The sequence below is a fragment of the Rhinatrema bivittatum genome, chromosome 5 (assembly GCF_901001135.1).
Source record: "Rhinatrema bivittatum chromosome 5, aRhiBiv1.1, whole genome shotgun sequence".
NCBI classification, from domain to species: Eukaryota; Metazoa; Chordata; class Amphibia; order Gymnophiona; family Rhinatrematidae; genus Rhinatrema; species Rhinatrema bivittatum.
Window position 1 is genome coordinate 340326579 of NC_042619.1, and position 16640 is coordinate 340343218.

At 44.0% G+C, this 16640-nt stretch overlaps 1 protein-coding gene across 1 annotated transcript in view; it reads right to left on the reverse strand.

The window, feature by feature from the left end:
* The window catches only part of LOC115092958 (E3 ubiquitin-protein ligase HERC2-like), a 2733734-nt gene that overhangs the window by 1162936 nt on the left and 1554158 nt on the right, over positions 1-16640 (reverse strand). Inside the window, 1 exon segment of the mRNA XM_029604466.1 lies at positions 8551-8722. Coding sequence (XP_029460326.1) covers positions 8551-8722 — 172 coding nt within the window.

Sequence of the window (16640 nt, forward strand, 5' to 3'; positions counted from 1 at the left end):
TAGAACCCTCTGCCTTGTTGAGAGTGGGGAACAGGCTCGACAGTTTCTGGAATGCAGCAGGGTGGAGAGTTCTGACTCTAGTTGAAGGTTGTGGTTGTTGTGAGACCACAATGGATGGGCGGTGAATCCGGAGGTATCGTCAGAAATTTGAGACGGTAACCTCGGTTTATGATGGCTAGCACCCACTGATCCATAGTTATTATGTACCAGTACTGTATGAAATAATGAAGGTGACCCCCTACAGGCAAGTCTGCTTTTGGGTTTTTGGAGTGGCTGCTGTTCTCTGGGAATTTTTCAAAAACCAGCTGTTGGTCCTGTTTGAGGGGTTGACTGAGTTCTTGTTTGCTTTGCTTGGCGTGGATATCCATGCTGAGGTGGTCTTGCGGGAAGCACACTAGATGCAGGTGGATAGTATCGACGAGGTCGGTAGAAGGGGCTTTCCAGTGTCTCGTCTTACGGGCTTGCATGCTGAGGATGGATGTTCAGCAGGTAATCTTGAGAGCTGGCGTAGTGTCTCGTGGTGGTCTTTCAATTGCGAGACAGCATCTTGGATCTTTTCACCAAAGAGGTTATCTCCAGTAAATGGAAGATCTGCCAGCTTATCTTGTACTTCTGATCGGAGATCTGACGCCTTTAACCAAGCCCATCTCATGGCACTGATTCCTGTAGCTGACATGCGCACAGATGTTTCGAAAGAATCATATGCCGCTCTAACTTCGTGTTTTCCCAACTCAAGGCCCTTTTGGATAATGGCATTGAGTGGATCACTTGTTGTTGTGGGAGATTATCTGTACTATCTTGTATTTGTTTCCATAGGTTTCTTTGATACTGTGTCATATAGTTGATAAGCTGCAATACGTGATACTAGTCTGGAGCCTTGGAATATCTTGCAGCCTAAGACATCTAGGAATTTTTGTTCTTTTCCTGGGGAGCAGAAGAATGGGGGTTTTGTTTCCTGGCTTTCTTCTACGCCAATTCTACTACCACTGATTGATGTGGTAATTGTGGTTTTTGAAACCCTGGTGTGTGCTGCATAAGGTATGTGGCATCTGTTCTTTTGTTAAAAGGTAGAACTGTACAGGGATGCTACCACAGGCGGTGCTGAAGATTTAAAAGCACATCATGGATCGGTATGGCCATGACCTCTTTGGGGGCATTGACAAACTGGAGGACTTGCAGTGTTTTGTGCCTGGTGTCCTCTTCCGTGACCAGATTAAATGGTATTGTTTCTGACATTTCTTTAATGAAGTTTGCAAAAGAAAGGTCCTCTGGTGGGGATTTCCTTCTTTCTTCTTGTGGAGAAGGTTCTGAGATGAGGTCTTCTGTATCGGTATCAGTATCTACATCCTCCCATGGACTAAAAAAGGGGTTGGAAGTGAGACCCAGATGGAGCTGTATCCTGTGTAAGAGGACACTTTGCATCAATGACATTTTTTCTGCTTTTCCAGAGGGATGCTTGGGCATCGATGGAAGGAAGCTGGGCATTGATGGAGAGTCGAATGGCATTGAGGGCATCAATGGGAATCGACGTCCGGTATCCCCCGATGGACCGGAAATCAAAGGCATCGGAGGCATTGATGCTCCAGGAAGAGGCATCGAAGGCATCGATGGCCGTCGTGGTTTTTGTAGCTTTGATGGACCAGATAAAGGATCCGAGTCTTCTTCTTCATCTTCTGATGAAACCGGAATCGGTGGAGCTGGAGTCATCGAAGGATCCATTGATGGAATTGGTACAGGTTGTGTGGAGAAGCACCAATTAAGGCATCGAAGCTGCTGAGTAGCGGCACAAACACTAATGGCTCCGGTGTCAGTGAGGGTATCGGTGCCGGTGAAGGCTGTAATTTCTGAAAAGCCTCAACAACTGCCTGTTGAATCATGGAAGTCACCTCTTCTCTGGAGACTGGGGTAGGGTCCATTGTTCCAGTAGAAGGTACGATGGGTGCTATTGGCTCCTCCACATGTGTATGTGGTGGCTCAATCTCTAACACCTTTCCCGGTGCAGAGCACCTCGGTGCTTCAGGTACAGAGGGGCATGGAAGCTCATGTACCTGGACCCGCTTCGCTATCGGCGCGATGGCCATCGATGCCGATGTGGTATCCGTTCCTCCATTTGATATGGAGTCAGTTTGATGACAGTGACATCATTTTTCTCAATGTTCTTTACCTGACATGGAAGAAGACGCCATCGAAGCCCCCGAAGGAGACGGACTGTCACTGGTTTTCTTCTTTCCTCTGTGTTTTTCAGTGGAAGAAGGAATTATCTTCGGTGACGACTGTGTTGAAGTCGATGGCATGACTTTTTTGAAGAGATCTTCCATTTTGTCCAACCGGGCATGCCTGCCCTTCGGAGTCATTTGAGCGCAGGTTAAACATGCGCTGATATCGTGACTGGCACAGAGGCAAAGTACACATATCTCATGTGGATCTGTTATCGACATTGTTTGGGGGCAATTTGGACATTTTTTGAATCCCGTGGCCATGACTGAAAAAGAAGCCCAGGAAATGGTCAGTGACTCGTGGTTATCGATGTGAGGTGGCGGGAATTGACAGAAAAAATGCCCGAAACGGTACTCACTGAAGATCTTGTTGAAGGGAGACCCTTGTATGGAATTTTTATGAGAAAAAGTTTGATTTTCCGTGAGGAAAGGTTTGTGAGAGAACTCACAGAGCTCCTTCAACGCGGGGCTAATAGCAACATGGAAAAAAAAGAGACTGAAAGGAGATCCCTGTGGCTTCAGGGATCATGGCATGCTGGGCATGCTCAGTAGGCTCAGTGTGCCAGTCATATGTTTCTACAAACTTTGACAGAAGGTTTTCCGTGATGTCACCCACATGTGAGAACTAACATCCTGCTTGTCCTGGGATAATCAAGGAACCTTCGCATTGTGAGAAGTCCCCAGCAGGTCCAGAAATGGAAGGCCCCAGTGATTCACTAGTAGCTGAAATGCCTCGTTTGACAACTCCCATTCTCCCAGATCCTGATTCTGTCTGCTGAGAAAGTCTGCTCTTACATTGTCTTTTCCTGCAATGTGCAAGGCTGAGATGTCCTGAAGATGTACTTCTGCTCATTCAATAAGTTGGTTTGTTTCCTATGACACTTGGTGGATCTTGGTTCCTCCCTGATGATTGATGTAAGCCACTGTCATTGCTTTGTCCGTCATTATCTGGACTGCTCAACCCTGCAATCTGTCGCCAAACTGCTAGCATGTCAACTGACTACATGGGCTTTCAGCCAATTGGGGTTCCAGAGAGACTCTTCTGACCAGCACCCTTGCGCTGTCAGCTCCTGACAGTGAGCTCCCAACACTGGAGGCTTCCATCTGTTGTGAGTACTAGCCAGTTCAGCAAACTTAAGGAAACACCCTTTCTAAGATGATCCACTTTTAACCACCAATATAGTTGAGAACAGACTTCCATTGGGTATGTGAAGCTGAATCAAGTAGTCTTGAGACTGTAGGATCCAACGAGACAGCAGAGTACTCTGAAGCGGATGCATATGTACCCTTGCCATGGCACCACATCCTGGATTACTGCCATCAATCTAAGCTCCTGAAAATAGGACCACACTGTCGGGCGTATCGTGCACGTCAATAGATGCACCTGCCCCATCAGCTTCTGAATATGGCCCTCTGGCAGGAACACTCTGCCCTGTTTCATGTCAAACTGAACACTAGTGATTAAGATGGCTGAAGATTGCTCTTTTACAGGTTCACGATCCAACCTATCTCCTGCAACAAGGAGACCACCGTGCGCAAGACTGGGAGGGTCTCTTCCCAACTCTTGGCCTGAATCAATCAGTCATCCAAGTACCATGATCCCATCTTTCTCAACTCCACTGCCACCACCACCAAAACTTTTGAAAAAAGTCTGGGCACAGTGGCCAAACTAAAAGGTAGCACTCAAAACTGATAATGATGTCCCAAAATCACGAAACACAGAAATAGATGATGCTCTAGTCAGCTGAGACTATGCAAGTACGTCTTGGAGAGAAGTCAGGAACTCCCTGGACTGTATTGCCATTATCACTGAGTTCAAGGTTTCCATGCAAAATGAGTCACACACAAATGAAAGTTGACTCCTTTGAGTTCCAGGATGGGAAGAAAAGAGCCCTCCTTCTTGGGCACCACAAAATACATGGAATATTGGCCCATATTTACTTGAAATGTGGGCACTAGGGATGTGAATCGTGTCCTCGAAGTCGTCTTAAACGATCGATTTCGGCTGGGAGGGGGGAGGGGAATCGTTATGTTGCCCGTTTGGGGGGGGTAAAATATCGTGAAAAAATCGTTAAAAATCGTTAAAAATCGAAAAATATCGAAAATCGAAAAACCGGCACATTAAAACCCCCTAAAACCCACCCCGACCCTTTAAATTAAATCCCCCACCAAATAGCTTAAATAACCTGCGGGTCCAGCGGCGGTCCGGAACGGCAGCGGTCCGGAACGGGCTCCTGCTCTGAATCTTGTTGTCTTCAGCCGGCGCCATTTTCCAAAATGGTGCCGAAAATGGCGGCAGCCATAGACGAAAAAGATTGGACGGCAGGAGGTCCTTCCGGACCCCCGCTGGACTTTTGGCAAGTCTCGTGGGGGTCAGGAGGCCCCCCACAAGCTGGCCAAAAGTTCCTGGAGGTCCAGATTTCCCGCCGCGAATCGTTTTCGTACGGAAAATGGCGCCGGCAGGAGATCGACTGCAGGAGGTCGTTCAGCGAGGCGCCGGAACCCTCGCTGAACGACCTCCTGCAGTCGATCTCCTGCCGGCGCCATTTTCCGTACGAAAACGATTCGCGGCGGGAAATCGCTCCCTGACCCCTGCTGGACCTCCAGGAACTTTTGGCCAGCTTGTGGGGGGCCTCCTGACCCCCACGAGACTTGCCAAAAGTCCAGCGGGGGTCCGGAAGGACCTCCTGCCATCCAATCTTTTTCGTCTATGGCCGCCGCCATTTTCGGCGCCATGTGGAAAATGGCGCCGGCTGAAGACGACAAGATTCAGAGCAGGAGCCCGTTCCGGACCGCTGCCGGTCCGGACCGCCGCTGGACCCGCAGGTTATTTAAGTTATTTGGGGGGGGGTTCGGGAGGGTGGGGGATTTAATTTAAAGGGTCGGGGGTGGGTTTTAGGGGGTTTTAGTGTGCCGGCTCACGATTCTAACGATTTATAACGATAAAATCGTTAGAATCTGTATTGTATTGTGTTCCATAACGGTTTAAGACGATATTAAATTATCGGACGATAATTTTAATCGTCCTAAAACGATTCACATCCCTAGTGGGCACTGGAACCACAGCCCGCAGGCTGAGTCTTGACAACGTAACCTCCACTGCCTGTCTCTTCTGCTGAGAGATGAAGAGAGACACAATACCAAGAAACAATGATAAACTCTAGTGCATAGCCATCCCTTATCATCTCCAACATCCACTGTTCTGTTATGATGTCGTCCTACCTCCAATAAAAAGAGAGAGACAGCCTATCTCCATATACTGGGTCAACACACCTTCATTGGGAGACTTAGGGTTCTCCTCTACCAGAACCTGCACCCAGGACTGGGGCTGCCTGGGATGAAAGGACTAAGATCAATGCAAAGGTTGAGTCAAAAACATCTGAACCCTCTAGAACGACCTCTCTTGCTGAAGGATTGCAGCGCCTGTTTCTTATCCTCTGGTAAACAAGGAACTAGGGACTCACCCCACTTATTGGCCATTTTCTACACCTCATTCCCAAATCAGCATGAGCCTTTAAAGGGCAACTTCATAAGATTAGACTTCAAAGTTGTATCTGCTGACCAATTTCTCAGCCATAGCTGATGCCTAGCCGCTAGAACAGAAGCCACCCCTCTAGCCAAAGTGCGGACCAAATTGCAGCCCGCATCTGCCAAAAAGGTGGCAGATGGTTCCATTATTGCTCTGGAATTTACACTATATTCATCAACCTCCTGAGGGAACAATAAAGAAGATCAAGCCACCAGGGAACAACAGGAAGCTATCTGCAAATTCACAGTCATTGACTCAACAGCCTGCTTAAGGATAGCCTCAATTCTCCTATCCTCTGCATCCTTCAAGGCTACTCCCCTTTCTTCGGGGATAGTCTCCTGCTTGGTAATGGCACTCACAAGCACATCCATTTTCGGAAAGCACAATTGGTCTCTCATGGCTGGATCCAGGGGATACAGTCCTTCTAAGACTCTTCCCCCCTTTAAAATTAGCTTCTGGGGTGCCCAGTCAAGATCAATTAATGTTTTAAATCGCCTCCATAATAGGCTTTACACAAGGAAATGAAAAAGGGATCTTTCTTTGGCTCAGACATGGATTCAGCCCCAGGTACTCCCAGCAACTTCAATGTCTGGGAAATCAGAGGCCGGTAACTCATCTCTATGAAAGAACCTCAATATAGTTCTATAAGCTGTAATCCGGGAAGAATTTTCCATCCTTCAGGAAGGATTGGTCTCATCAAACCATACCATCTGTATCCCTATCAGGACGGCCAGTTCCAGGCGTACCCTGACCCTTTCCCACAGCACCAGACATGCAGGATTTCACAGCTTGTGATCTTGAGTTGTTAAGATTGGCTGGGGATGGAGACTGTGCCTTAAGGAGTGCAGTCCTTGAAAAAAATTCTACCCAAGAAATGTTAGAAGGATCCATGCCAAAAACAGGGGGCAACTGTCCTCTGCCCACTGAACTACTTTCACCCACTGACGAAAAAGTTAGGGGAGCTCCAAAATCAGGTGACCCTTCAGGTAACTCTTTTTCCGTTCCTGCACCAGGCTGGCAAGAACTAGGGTTAGCAAAATCAGGAGGAGGTAATTCTCCCTGAGCCTTCAAACAGCGCTGACACAAATTCAAGATAATACCTGGTTGAGATGCCCGAATATGACAAACAACACATAGGGGGCGGATTTTCAGAGCCCTGCTCGCGTAAATCCGCCCGGATTTACGCGAGCAGGGCCCCTGCGCGCCGGTGCGCCTATTTTACATAGGCCCACCGGCGCGCGCAGAGCCCCGGGACTCGCGTAAGTCCCGGGGTTCTCCGAGGGGGGGGCGTGTCGGGGGGGCGGTCCTGTCGGCGCGCCATTTTGGGGGCGTGTCGGCAGCGTTTTGGGGGCGGGTACGGAAGCGTGGCTACGGCCCTGGGCGGATCCGGGGGCGTGGCCGCGCCCTCCGTACCCGCCCCCAGGTTGCGGCCCCGGCGCGGAGGAGGCCCGCTGGCGCGCGGGGATTTACGCCTCCCTCTTGGGAGGCGTAAATCCCCCAACAAAGGTAAGGGGGGGGGGGGTTAGACAGGTAGGCCGGGCGGGTGGGTTAGGTAGAGGAAGGGAGGGGAAGGTTAGGGGAGGGTGTTAGAGGATTCCCTCCGAGGCCGCTCCGATTTCGCGCGCGCGCCGGCTATACAAAATTGATAGCCTTGCGCACGCCGACCCAGGTTTTAGTAGATACGCGCGCTCCGCGCGTATCTACTAAAATCCAGCTTACTTTTGTTTGCGCCTGGAGCGCAAACAAAAGTAAGCTATTCGCGGAGTTTTGAAGATCCGCCCCATAGGTTTTTTCCCTTTGGGCACCATAATCTGCCAATATGCCTAACAGGCATCTGACAACATCAGATTGCTCGCTGAGCACGGAGACCGAGGAGAGGGGGAGGAACTCTCCTTCTCTTAAACCTTTTTTAAATTATTTTTACAATACCCTTTACCTGAGTTTAGCCTGTCTTGCCGGAGTACAAGGTCAGTCTCCAGCTGCGGGGGAGAGGGCATAGACCTTCACTGGTGTGCTCGGCTTCCTGCACCTGCTTGCCTTTCAGCTTTTTTTTTTTTTTTCCACAGCTAAGCTCATACCAGTTGAAAAACCAGCTACTGGACCAAGGCATTTATCTGAGAGACCACAGAAATCACCTCAGAAATTCTTAACTGAGAGTGCGGCAAATGAAATTTCCTCTGCTTTTCTCCTTTAAAACTTTAAAGCAATACCCAGTAGGGAGATACACATCCACCATCTGCTGGAGCCAGAGAATACTAGCGGGCTGATGTCACTGCAGGGGTATATATATTCTGTGATGTCAGCTTTGCTCCGTCTCCATCTGCTGGTAGAGGTGCATAACCCACTGGTTTTGGATTAACCTGTCTATACACTAAGAAATGTACACATTATACAGGCAATTTTCAAATAGCCTGCCTAGATGCAAATTCCATAGGTATCTTGTAAATTACCTTGTAATAATTTACTAAGTAAAAGTATGCAAGCACCATCAGTTCATAAAATTTTCCATAGATACTTGAAGAGTTTGCATAAGATTTTCCATGGACAACTTTTGGATGGGAAAACAATGCATATAGATTAGAAAATCAAATCTGCACACATTGTTTCCCAATCCTGACCAAAACATATCCCTGGGAATGCCTCACCTAAAATAGGCTAAAAGAAGATAGGAATTTTTCAAAACAAGGTAAATCTAGGTGTGTGAATTTTCTTTAACGCACCTAAATTGCTTTGAAATTTGTCCTCTTTATGTTTATTGAAAAAAAAAAATGCCTAGTACATAGGTCCTTAAATATACTAACTTACCAGGTCCATACTACTCCGGATTTGGTCAGTGCCAGAGAGAACTGGGCACCACATTCGATCTGGCAAACCCCTTGACCATTTAGTCTTTCAATATTCTGGGGAATGTTGCAGCCCTCACTTCCTCCTCGGCCTAGCTTTCCAAAATCACCATCACCCCAAGAAAATACTAAACCTGTAAAAACACAGAGAGAGGTACACTTCAGAATAGCACTGAAAGGGTTCAGTTGAACATTAAGTGTACTGATTTACCAATTGTGTAAAAACATGGGCAGCCGAGAAGTTATCAGTGCAAAACTTGCAAGAGGATAGTTGAGAGAGAATAGTAGTGGTAATTTTCTTTCATTTATCAAAAAACCCTCATCTATTTTATTTTGTTTATTTACTTTTTTGTATCTGGGATGTTTTATCAATGTTTATCAATTAAAACCTAAAAATCAGGAGCCCTGCATATAAAGTTATCTTAAAATGCTCTGCAATCATATACATTTTAGAGGTATGCAAAGTATATTTTGATTTTCAGAAAGGGTTTGATAATATCTCTTATAAGAGAGTCCTTAGGAAACTAAGATGTCATGGGCAAAGAAGTTATTTCCTTCTGTGGGTTGGCAATTGGTTAAAATATAGGAAACATTTTTTTCTGATAGGGAAAGCTAAGTTGTTTACTTGTAACACATGTTCTGCAAAGACAACAGGATAAATCAGCCACAATTAGGGTGAAGTCATCCAATAGCATCGACAGAAAGCTCTTTCAGACCTCAGAAAAATGTAGACTTTTTTCTAAGCACATGCAAACACTCCTGTATAGCTGCCTGCTGCTCAAGTCTCCTCAATCTTAATAGCAAACTAAGGGACTGATTTACAAAAACTAGTCCTGGGGCAATTCTGCGCTACTGTGGAGCCGCGGGATGTGCTCTGTTCATGGCGAAGATGGAAGGCCCCCATGTGCCTTGAACGGAGTGTGCTCCGCTCGCGGCGAAAATGGAAGGCCCCAGTGAGAGAGAATGTATGTGTGTGAGAGAGGAGAGGGGGAGGGGAGGGTGAGAGAGAGAATGGGGGGGGATGCTTGAGTGTGGGTTTCAGAGAGAGGGAGCCTATATAAAGGGAGGGGGTGTGGGGTGGGGAGGGTGAGAGAGAGCAGGAGGGTGTGAGAGGGCATGGGAGGTAAGAGCGGGGGGGGGGGGGTGGTGGTGTTTGAGTGTGGGTTTCAGAGAGAGGGAGCCTATATGAGGAGATTGTGAAGGAGTGTGGATGTGTGTGAGAGATTGGAAGCGCGTGTGTATGAAAAAGGGATCGGGTGTATGTGAGGGTGCTAGCCTGTGTGAAGAGATTGTGTATGTGTGAGACAGAGCCTGTGTGAAGGAGTGTGTGACAGAGAGACATAGGTAGCCTGTGTGAGGATGTATGTGTGAGAGAGAAAGGGAGCTTGTGTGGGTGTGTATGCAAGAGAGGGCCCTGTATGAGGGGATGTGTGTGTGTGTGTGTGTGCGAGAGAGTGAGGGAGCCTGTATGAGAGTGTGTATATGTGTATTAGAGAGAGGGAGGGACAGAGGGAGCCTGTGTGAGGGGCAATACTGAGAACGGGGTCAAACTCTGGGACTGGCAATAGAGTGGAAGGGGTTGAGCCTAGAGGTGGAGGGGAGAGATACTGGCAGGTGGAGGATTTGGAATGGAGGAGTTGGGGCCTGAGAGGACAAAGTGGCCAGGGGAGTAGGGAGAGTGAGTGGAAGGGACACTCTTACAGTGAATTTCTAGGGAAATTCTGCTCAAAATATTGGAAATTCAGCATCTTTAAGTAATAACTTTTTTCTGTCTTAATTTAAAGTGTAATTACTTAAAGACTGTCATGTAAATTGTGTTTTTTTGACCAATATAAAGTTTGCAGAATTTTAAGTTTTTGTGCGCAGAATTTTAAATTATTTTGTGCAGAATTCCCTCAGGAATAAAAGACATTTCTCCCATTCTGTGTCTGTGGGAAAAATGCTTAGCAAATGAGGCCCTAAGCTTCAACTCTAAAGGGGAGGTAAAAGAGATTGTGTGACTGATTTATCCTATGGAGAAGCAAGATATCATCAGCCACACAAGTGGAAACTCCCAAGCTGAAGGTTACAAATGATTCGTTTGTTATTTTGCACATCAGTAGTTGATCATTCAGCAACGTCCATACTGCCCAAGGATAGAGGGTACAGTTGAAGTAATTAACTAAATAATATTTATATAACTACCTGTCCAAATTTGCTGCTTTGACACAAAACAATCTATAGGCAGTAATGAGCAGTGAAAGGATGGATATTTATTTATTTTAAATTACTTATATTCCGCACATATCCAACAAACTTTGTTCAGCATAGATCATATGAGATACAGTCATAATTAAACCATAAAATCAGACAAACAGATATAATGCTAAAACATAAAACACAATTATTGATAAGTCACTCTAAAATATGTTTTCAAATTCTTTTTAAAAATCTTTAAATCCAGCTCATCCATCAGACTCGCGGTTAACACATTTCACAATTCAAGTACAAAATAAGAAAAAGCCTTTACACGGGTTTGTAGCAATTTATAACTCCTAATATCAGGCTTACCAACACTGACTGTGAGGACCTCAAACAACTGAGGGAACATGCCAATTTATTTTGTTTACTAAGGAACAAGCTTTATCGGCATATAAAAGCTTATGTAAAAGGACCAAGATCTTAAACATACACCTCCACATTATAGGCAACCAGTGCAGCTAAAGAAGCACTGGAATAGAAAGTTCATTCATTTTCTTGACATTAATAAGTCTCACAGCTGCATGCTGCACCAGATGCAAAACATGAATTAACTTTTGAGGCTACCTCACATAAAAATTGTTACAGTAATCCAGTTGTCCAAAAGTCACAACCTGTAACACTGTCTGCAACAAATCTTGAGAAATTAAAAACTTAACAGACATTACAATTTTAAGGCTCTAAAATGTTCCTTTAGCAATATGTATAATAATAAAATATTTTTCAGGTACATTCGAGGTAAAGAGTCTGTGAGGGAGTCAGTTGGACCATTAGATGATGAACGGGAAAAAGGGGGCACTTACGGATGACAAAGCTATAATAGAGAGACTAAATGAATTCGTTCTTTTGATATTCACTGAGGAAGATGTAAGAGATATACCCATGCAAGAAATATATTCAAAGATGATGATTCAGAGGAACTAAAACAAATATCAATTGAACATGTAAGATGTATTAGAGCAAATTGACAAACTAAAGAGTAACAAATCACCTGGACCAGATGGCACACATCCTGAGTGCTGAAAGAACTGAGAAACGAAATTGTGGACCCGTTATTGGAAATTTTTAAACTATCAGTAATATCATCTATTGTATCTGAAGACTGGAGGGTTGCCAATGTAATGCCAATTTTTAAAAAGGGTTGAAGGGGTGATCATGGAAACTACAGACCAATGAGTGATGTCTGTGCCATGCAAAATGATAGATACTACCATAAAGAACAAAATTGTTGAACATATAGATAAACCTAGTTTTCATGGGACAAAGCCAACATGAATTTAGCCAAGGAAAGTCTTACCTTCACAAATTTGCAAAATATTTTTGAGGGTGTAAATAAGCATGAGCCAGTTTACATAGTGTATATGAATTTCCAGAAAGCATTTGACAAAGTCCCTCATGACAGATGACTTATTTATTTATTTATTAACTTTTATATATCAACATTCGTGGGTACATTATGCCGGTTTACAATATAACTGAAGGAGGAAATTACAAAAAAACAGGGTGGAGGGAATTAGGAATTAAAAATTCATGGGATAAGAGGCAGAGTCCTATTGTGGCTTGCCAACTGGTTAAAAGGTAGAAAACAAAGAGTAGGGCTAAATGGTAAATTTTCCCAATGGAAAAAAGGTGAATACTGGAGAGCCCAGGATCTCTTCTGGGACTGATGCTTTTAATATATTTAAAAATGACCTGGGAAACGGGAACAAGTGAGGTGATCAAATTTGAAGATGGCACAAAATTATTCAAAGTTATTAAATCACAAGAGAATTGTGAGAAATTGCAAGAAGACATTGTAAAACTGGGAGACTAGGAATGCAAATGGCAAATTAAATTTAATGTGGACAAGTGCAAAATGATGCACTTAGGGATGAGTAACCCAACTTATAGCTGGCTACATAATGCAAGGTTCCACATTAGGAACCACCACTCAGGAAAAGGATCTAGGTATCATTGTTGAAAATACTTTGAAATGTTCTGCTCAGTGTGGAACAGCAGCCAAGAAAGCAAATGCTAGAGATTATTAGGAAAGGAATGGAGAATAAACAGAGAATATCATAATGCCTCTGTATTGTTCCATGTTGCTACCTTCATCTTGAGTATTGTGTGCAGTTCTGGTCACCTCATCTCAAGAAAGATGTAGCAGAATTAGAAAAGGTACAGAGGAGGGGTGACCAAAATGATAAAGGGAATGTAATGATTCTTTATGAAGAAAGGCTAAAGAGGCTTCAGCTTAGAGAGGAGACAGCTGAAGGGAGATATGATAGATGTCTATAAAATAATGAATGGAATGTACAGAGTAAATGTTAATCAGTTGTTTATTCTTTCAAAAGTACAAAGACCAAGGGACACATAATGAAGTTACTAGGTATTACATTAAAACTAATGAGAGAAAATATTTTTTTACTAAATGTATAATTAAGCTCTGGAATTTGTTTGCCAAAGGATGCGGTGAAAGATATTAGTGTAGCTGCTTTTAAAAAGATTTGGACAAGTTTCTGGAGGAAAAGTCCATTAACCATTATTAGGGTAGAGTTGCAGAAATCCACTGCATATGTTTAGGATAAGCAGCTTGTAATCTATCTACCCCTTGGGATCCTGCCAGATGTGTGTGATATGGCTCGGTTGCTGTTGGAAACAGGATACTGGGCTTGATGGACCATTGTTTTGACCTAGTATGGCAAGCCTTATGATCTTATTTTTTATTTGAGCTTTAAAAGAGAATCTAGAATCTGACATCATCACCTTATTTCTTGCCGCACTGATAATCTGCAGCTTAACTCCATCAGACTCCAATTTTGCTAAACCATCTTTGTTGGAATTTTTACCAATGTAAAGGAGTGTAGTCTTGGGTAAATTAAGCACCAATTCATGACTAATCAACCTGGTATTCACAGTCCTTAGGCATAAATGGCATGGGGAAATTACAGTCTGCAGAACAAGTTATAAAAAATTGAAAATTATCAGCATACCCAAACTAAATCACCTTAAGAGACCCCCCAAAAAATGGCATAATGGGGATAAGTAAATGTTAAATAGCAGTGAAGATAGCACAGATCTATGTGGGACTCCAGGGATCTCCATGAAGAGAAATCATTATCTAACTGGATATACTGTTTTCTATGCTGCAAAAATGATGCAAAACAAGAGAGCATATTTCCACCAAGGCCTATTTCAGCTAGATGGGTTTAAGAGCAGCTAAAGACTCTCAGTATCAAAAGTTGCTATAATGTCCCCTTTCTAATGTACAAAGTAAAGAATCTAAAAGGGACAACAACAAGGTCTCTGTACTATGAGAAGATCTAAATTGAAATTGTTACCCATATAGTACCTATGCTCTTCATGATGAGCATCTAAACTGTACCTATACAGATTTCCTTCAGAGCTTTAGCCAAAGAATTCACATTTGAAATGGGTTTGCAAATTTGTTAGTTGTTCAAATGGTAGAGACAGATATTTTTGTACCAGTCTCATAGCTGCCACTTTCAAAACTCAGGGACACACCCTTTCAACAGTGACCTATTACCTGTCTTTATTATTAAAACATGCAGTGACATATCTGTGTTGTCTCTCAATTTAATAAGTAAATAGGTGTAGAGTGGCATGAAATTGAGTCCTTTGTACTGCAGCATAGTTGAAGCAGCCTCATAGACAAAACCACGAGCTATACCGGCAGCTGGCAAAAGCCTCCTGTAGTAGGACGGTCTGGAGCTTCACCTATACCAGCTGCCTCCCCCACAGGTTTGAGCCCTTGGGTTCTAGCAGCTGGCAGGACTTAGGCAGTTCCCTAGGGCAGTGAAGAGAGCAAGAGTCCAGGGGCATGCTGGGGTCAGGGACAGGCAGCAGATTGAAGAAATCAGAGACAGGCCCAGGGTGGGGGCAGGCTGCAGATGAACGTAGCAAGAAGTCAGATCCAGGTGGCAGACAAAGATCCACAGAAGACACTGGATGAGATGGACAGGACAAGGCAAGGCCGGACAAGAAAGCTGGTCAAAGTGAGGCTGGAAAAGGAAGGCTGGACAAGACGAGGCTGGAGAAGGTAAGGCAAAGCACAGGAATGCAGGACAGGAATGCCTGCTGCCTGCCCTGACTCGGGACTGTGTTGGTTGCTACCCACAGCTGGTCTCGTGGGATACTCTATCGCTGGCTACGACTTCCTTGATCCGTTGGCTGCTAAGGTAAGACTGGGAGTTACTTTGGATCCACATTTCACAAATCGTAACAACTGGCAGACAAGATGCAGATAATATCAGGAAAATCGTAAACTTGACCAGGGTGCCTAAGGTTCGTAAAATCCCAGCAGTAGTATTAGCCGTTGATGTAGAAAAGGCATCTGACCAGGACCATTGGCCTTTTATGTTTAAAGTTTAAGAAAAAGCGGGCCTGGGTCGAAATTTCTTAACGTGGATTCGGGCAATGCATATAACCCCAAAGGCCTGCATTAAGATTAATGGACAGTATTCTAAACCTTTTGCTTTGGGTCATGGAACCCGTCAGGGATGTCCACAATCTCCACTACTTTTTGCCTTGGTGATGGAACCCCTAGCAGAGACCATTAGACAAAATGTGAATATTAAAGGGGTGTCATCAGGCCAAGCTCAACATAAAATTTGATTGTTCGCAGACAATGTTTTGTTAACAGTGGCATACCCACAATTGTCTATGCGTACCCTGGTTCAGGAATTAAGTAATACAGGAAACTTTAAGGGTTTAAGGTAACATGAATAAATCCGAACTTTTAAATCTGACTCTAGATTCAGAACAGATGGATAACCTATGTAGGAGCTTTCCATTTACGAGGATGAAAACAAAGCATTCTATACCTGGGTATTCAGCTCCCAGCTGATTGGAAAACAACTGTTTTCACTTAATTATTCCCCATTATTAGAACACACCATTAGGGATATGGACATATGGTCCGCCTTTAATCTTTCGTGGTTTGGCCGCATAGCTATGGTTAAAATGAATATACTACCACAATGGTTGTATTATTTTCAAACCCTTCCCATCACAGTTCTGTATAGATTTTTATGAACCCTCCAATCCCGGGCCTTTAGATTTATTTGGAATCATAGGCCTCCTAAGGTGGCTATTTATTTATTTATTTATTTATTTAATGGATTTTCTATACCGCCGCTCATCAAAGATATCACGTCGGTGTACAAGGAACAAAAATACGCAATTGCGTGTACATATAACAGGATAATAATAGATGAATTCTAAATTACATTAAACAATATAAAACAGTAGCAAGAACGAGTTATTTAGCTAATAAAAAGATAAAGTAAAACAATATAATATAGATAACTATAGCAGCATAACTTAATCTAAAATCATGGGTTTCTCTATCTCCCAAGGCTAAAGGTGGGTTTTGGCGGTCCCCTGATTTATTAAATATTATGCGGCAGCTCAACTGTAAGTGGTGTACAAGTGATCCGCTAGAACAACTACTAACCATGTATAGAATTAGAGCAATCATGTCTTCTAGGAGGAACATTATTATATTCCAAGGTTCTAGGGGATGCCCCAAGCTGAGCGGGAGGGAATATGAGGGGGGGAGAATTCGTTAATCATCATACAATCCAAGTATGGAGGAATTGGAGGAAATAGCTAACAAGCCATCCATCACTGTCTCCTTTAATGACCCTGGGTTTGTATGAGGGGATACTTACATTCCCCAGTCGTTTAGCTCTGTATCGTAAGTGGTCACAAAAAGGGCTGTGGTTCTGTGGTTAATTATTTGCTTACACTCAGAAACTCACTTTTGAAGATTTAAGATATCAATTTGACTTGGAGACCTGAACTTATTATCGC